Source organism: Mandrillus leucophaeus, unplaced genomic scaffold (assembly GCF_000951045.1).
Source record: "Mandrillus leucophaeus isolate KB7577 unplaced genomic scaffold, Mleu.le_1.0 Scaffold191, whole genome shotgun sequence".
In the NCBI taxonomy this organism is placed as follows: domain Eukaryota; kingdom Metazoa; phylum Chordata; class Mammalia; order Primates; family Cercopithecidae; genus Mandrillus; species Mandrillus leucophaeus.
The window spans coordinates 4,843,680-4,849,390 of record NW_012101932.1 but is presented as its reverse complement, the minus strand read 5'-3'; the positions used below and the strand labels follow the sequence as shown (position 1 = coordinate 4,849,390).

Genomic DNA, 5,711 nt, shown 5'->3' with positions numbered 1-5,711 from the left:
CTCCTTGCTCGCCTGGGGGCCGGGGCTTATGGGGCGCTCAAGGTTGGGTGGCGGGGTGGGCGACGGTCCGCGGCTGCGGAACGAAACAAGACAGGGTCTCCCCCATCCCCGATTACTCGGAGCGGCGGCGCGATGGCCCAGGTTGTCCTCTCGGAGAGCTCTTCACGCCCAAGAGGGATTCCAGGCGGCTCTGGGGATGTCCCTGGGGGCCCTCTGTGGAGGAGTGTGCCTCTGGCAGGGGACCGGCAAAGGCTGTGTGTGTGTGTGTGTGTGTGTGTGTGTGTGTGTGTAGGCAAATGCTCGGAATTCGCCCGTCAGCCACTCGATAGAATTAGCCAGCCCCAAAGCCAGCCGCAACTTTCTTCTTGTTTGGAGCTCAGTGCAAAGACAAGGAAGGGGAGAGGGCACTGCCACTTTAAAAGTGGGGAAGTCGGCCGGGCGCGGTGGCTCACATCTGTAATCCCAGCACTTGGGGAGGCCGAGGCGTGTTGATCACCTGAGGTCAGGAGTTCGAGACCAGCCTGGCCCACATGACGAAACCCTGTCCTTATTGCAAATACAAAAATTAGGCGACCGTGGTGGCGCGCGACTGTAGTCCCAGCTACTCGTGAGACTGAGGCAGGAGAATCGCTTGAACCTGGGAGGCGGAGGTTGCAGTGAGCCAAGATCGTGCCACCACTGCACTCCAGCCTGGGAGACAAAGTGAGACTCCGTCTCAAAACAACAACAACAAGAAAAATGGGGAAGTCCGTCCTCCTGAGCTCATGGTAACCTCAGCCTCCTCCCCTCCTCCTGCCGGAGAGAGAGGGAGAGAGAACTTGTTTTCATTCATAACTTTTTCCTTTTCCTTCCTCCGTCAACTATTTATTCAGTACGGATTGCAGAGGGCGCAGCTCCACCGTGGTAACTTGCAATGTGGCCGCTCCTGCGCTGGCTTCTTTCTCCCCGGCCCTCGGTGAACCCAGCTTTTCCTTTAAAGTATAGACAAATCCTTGCTTAGGGTCAGCCAGACCGTGGGCTTGCTTTGGGCGCCCGCGTGGACGCTGAAGGCTCTCCATGATTTGTCAGAAACCTTGGTGGACCACGCAAAAAGTGTGTTGGAAATCCACGGTGATCCTTGGGATGGTGATGGGATTGTCCGCAAAGGTATTCTACTTCCATTCGAGTTTTCTTGGGGAAGGCAGTGTGCCGAGCGCGTGTGAGCGTGTTTGGGGCTTGTCCAAGACTGTCACTGCTTGAAAATGGGCTTTTCTTCGAATCAGAGATGGCGAATTTTCTTTGCTTTTAATTTTTTGTCTGGTAACTTCATTTCCCAACCAGTATGAAGTTTGTTACAACTGTCATTGGAAATGCAAATTAAAGTTGTGCCTGGTGTTTTGAGTTACACTATTCAAATCCTCTACGGTTTTGCGTTTCGTGTGGAATCTGGCTTAGTATTTTTAGCTACCTTTTGCTTTCAAAGCACTGAGTTAAGAAGTTCTTGAAGAAGAGGAATAATTGTTCAGGAGTCAGGATTAGACGTTGAGGACTCCAAGACCAAATCTCCGCAGGTTATGAATGTGTTACTCCTCCTGCGCAAAGAAGGTAGAATAAAGTAGAAACTTGAGAGAGCTGAGTTGTGAAAACGAGGGGGGAGCTCCAAGAAGTTAACATAGAAGGCATAGTTTAGAGACATTAGTTTAGGAAATATAGGAAATGGACTTCTTTCTGCTTTCTGCATGGTTTATTCCTTAAACCATGTTTTTTTTGCCTCAGGTTGGTAGTGGAGAATGGACATTTCTTTTTCTTTTCATTCTTGAATTGGGTCGACTCTATAGACTTTAGAAGGAATTTGTGTGAAAAATGCTTTAGTTCACCACTGAAAGCAGAAACTTTTATCTTTGGTAGTTTGTGAAGAACACATTATAAATTAGAAATTTACTATTAGTATGGAAACACAACTGCTTATTTGTATCTGGATATTAGTGTGCTGATTTTGTTACAAGAAGCACATTGAATCAGTTGGCAGTGCTTTTGAAAATCAAGGTCTGTCATGTAAATACAGATTTTTAAATTAGAGGAAATACAGATAATTAAAACGGCCAGGATTTAAATACACTGCGTATGTACCTACACTACACTTATTTGTGCATAAAACTTGTTTTGTGAGTGAGCCCTTCAGCTTAAAAAAAAACCTCTCAGGATTTCAAATGTGAGTACTGTTACATCATTCACTGGACTATACATTGAGTCTTGTGTGTGTGTGTTTGTAGCTACAAAACACCAAGAACCGTTGTGTACCTGATACATTTATTTTTGCATCTCATAGATGAATAATAAGGTAGTTTTAAAATTCTGATTTATACAGAAAGTTACCTTTTATTTTGCGATTTCATTTTAGAGTCTTAATTTTTTTTAATGCCTTAATTTTTTTCATCATTAATCTAATGCTTATAACAGCACACAACAAAAAGGCTGTAGCACCAAAGCCATTCTCAATTTCTTAAAAGGTAGACATTTTCCTTTATGGAAACCACCTATGAACTGGTAACTGAGCTTTCTTTAGATGAGAGTTATTCTCCTGCTTATACTCAATATTCCCTGCGAAGGCATGCTCCATTTTGATTGTTAGATTCACAAACAGGAAGGCATTACTTCCTCTTGATTCTGCTTCTTAAAAGTTGGAAAAACTTGTAATGTTTATGGCATGGGGTCTCTTGTTTACAATCTTCCTCTATGATGTGGTCCCCAGCCTCTCCTGGAATTGGACTCTGGCCAGGACCCCAGCATCATTGTAATCCACTGATGAAGGAGGTCATTATTAGGTAGTTTAGTCAATTTGTGACTTGACAGGATTTCCCTCCCCCCACCCCCGCAAAAAATGCTTCCTGTCATTTATTTTCTCTGTTTTTTTCATCTTTGATTTCCTTTTAGGATTTCAGATGCATGCCAGGTTTCCACTGATTGCCAGAACTCAAGATCACTACACATGGATCCCCAAAATCAACATGGCAGTGGCAGTTCGTTAGTTGTGATCCAGCAACCTTCTTTGGATAGCCGTCAGAGATTAGACTATGAGAGAGAGATTCAGCCTGCTGCTATTTTGTCATTAGACCAGATCAAGGCCATAAGAGGCAGCAATGAATACACAGAAGGGCCTTCAGTGGTGAAAAGACCTGCTCCTCGGACAGCACCAAGACAAGAAAAGCATGAGAGGACTCATGAAATCATACCAATTAATGTGAATAGTAACTACGAGCACAGACACACAAGCCACCTGGGACATGCAGTACTCCCCAATAATGCCAGGGGCCCCATTTTGAGCAGATCAACCAGCACTGGCAGTGCAGCCAGCTCTGGGAGCAACAGCAGTGCCTCTTCTGAACAGGGACTGTTAGGAAGGTCACCACCAACCAGACCAGTCCCTGGTCATAGGTCTGAAAGGGCAATCCGGACCCAGCCCAAGCAACTGATTGTGGATGACTTGAAGGGTTCCTTGAAAGAGGACCTGACACAGCACAAGTTCATTTGTGAACAGTGTGGGAAGTGCAAGTGTGGAGAATGCACGGCTCCCAGGACCCTGCCATCCTGTTTGGCCTGTAACCGGCAGTGCCTTTGCTCTGCTGAGAGCATGGTGGAATATGGAACCTGCATGTGCTTAGTCAAGGGCATCTTCTACCACTGCTCCAATGACGACGAAGGGGATTCCTACTCAGATAATCCTTGCTCCTGTTCACAGTCACACTGCTGCTCTAGATACCTGTGTATGGGAGCCATGTCTTTATTTTTACCTTGCTTACTCTGTTATCCTCCTGCTAAAGGATGCCTGAAGCTGTGCAGGGGGTGTTATGACTGGATCCATCGCCCAGGGTGCAGATGTAAGAACTCCAACACTGTCTATTGTAAGCTGGAGAGCTGCCCCTCCCGGGGTCAGGATAAACCATCATGATTTTTGGAGGTGGGTTGTACCTCCTGAGCTTCTAGCTTTCAAGCTGTGGCTATTTTTTTTTCTTTTTCTTTTCTTTAGAATTTTTCCCCATTTCCCACCTTCTCTTCCCCTGTTCCCAAGGTCTGACTCATGGATATTTTTCTTCCTTCATGGATGATCTTCAGTAAGAGTGGACTGGGAAACTGCACCTAGCTCCCACTTACGACAAGAGCCTCTGCCATCCACTTGAGAGGGTATTGAGAGCCAGTGGGCTTTGTGTAGCCTTTTTGTTCTGCAAGCAACTTTCTAAAGTTGTATACATGAACATACACCCACACCCAGACTACAGTGATTTAGAGTTGCTTTGACTGGGTACTCTGGGAGCAGGGAAATTGGTTTTTTAAAAAGCAACCGTTTAATTGCTTAAATAAGCTATGTATTAAATCTGTCTCCAGTTAGGGCTATCTTCCTAGCATTGGCCCCTTAAGTAGCATAGGGGATATATTTTTTGCTATAACGTAAAAATTTTCCTTTAACCACTGCCCTCTGCTTCTTGTCCTTCAAAGTTCTTTCCCCTCAGTTTTGGGGTTGTCTTACTCTGGAGATGCCAAGTGTATTTTTTCTTTCTATGTAATTTTAGATTCGCTTTACAATGTAAATCTTCACATTGGAGATATATTGGTTGGACCTTGCCCATCTTCACTCTAGCCTTCGTATTTGTGAAGGACTCAACCACCTTCCTTCTTCACCCCATGCTTCTCACCAAATTTTTGTTGTCATTGAGGACACTTGGATAACTCAAGTTGATATTTATAGCTGATCAATCTATAGGTGTCCCAGAACTATGCTGCCTAAAGTGATCTTGGCTCCTTAATGGTCCTTTTGGCCCCTTGGATAGTTAACAGCTGAGTCATTCTAATCTCTTCTGTGTTTTCATTGCCTTAACCACAAATTGTGGTGCTTTTTGTATATTTTATGTATAAATCACAAAGTTGAATTCTGACTATTTTTAAGACAAAAGTCTGTTAAACTTTTTTATTGTAAAGAATATTTATTATGCGAATCTCTATTATTTTATGGTATTTATTGCAAAAGACTGTTGAAATGTACTCATGTCTGAATATAACAAAATATCAATACTTAACGGAAAATAAGGTGACACGAAGAAAGTACACATGTTAACTATAATGCAGAAAATATATTAATTAATGAAACTGTCTCTTGATTTCTTCATTTATTAGCCTGTACTATTATGATGATTTTTGCTTATTTGCTTTGACTTTTTCTTCTTACACACCCATTTTACTTCTTTCCCTATAGATGCTGAATCTAGACATAGGTAAGCCCAAATTACGAAGTAGATAATTAGGTTGGTGCAAAAGTAATTGCAGTTTTGGGCCATTTTTAATGGCAAAAACACAGTTATTTTGCACCAACCTAGTATTTCCTGGAAAGTGCGTTAATCAAAATTTTGTAATCCAAATTCTCTTTTAACAAGTGCTCAAGTGAGTTATTTTATACAGTAAAAATTCTTTGTAATATTAAGTATCTCCCTACTTTGACTATTTTGTAAGCATGAGGTTTTGTGTATATTATAATTTCTTGAAATGGGGCATATCTACAGTAGAAACTTTTTAAAAAATGTTTATCTTAACTCTCAAGTTAATAAAAAGTTAGTTTGTCAGCTAGACTCAATGAACTTAGTTCTGTAGGTATGCTAGGAGTCTCTGGTACTGTCACTTTAATAAAGCATTCTGGAAGTTACCAAGGGAATAATTCACAACATCAGAGAGATTTCAAAAAC

At 42.8% G+C, this 5,711-nt stretch overlaps 1 protein-coding gene across 3 annotated transcripts in view; it reads left to right on the top strand.

Moving 5' to 3' along the window:
* Positions 1–5,126, top strand: part of SPRY1 (sprouty homolog 1, antagonist of FGF signaling (Drosophila)) — a 7,078-nt gene extending 1,952 nt beyond the window's left edge. Inside the window, exons 1-2 of one of the 3 annotated variants that reach the window (XM_011978246.1) lie at positions 350–1,755; positions 2,914–5,126. In XM_011978246.1, the coding sequence (XP_011833636.1) occupies positions 2,969–3,928 (960 nt within the window). In that variant the 5' untranslated portion in view covers positions 350–1,755; positions 2,914–2,968 and the 3' untranslated portion in view covers positions 3,929–5,126. Of the gene's footprint in view, positions 1–349; positions 1,756–2,913 lie in introns of those variants that run through there. The other 2 variants (XM_011978244.1, XM_011978245.1) reach the window with 2 other exon arrangements.
* Positions 5,127–5,711: the final 585 nt, after the last annotated feature.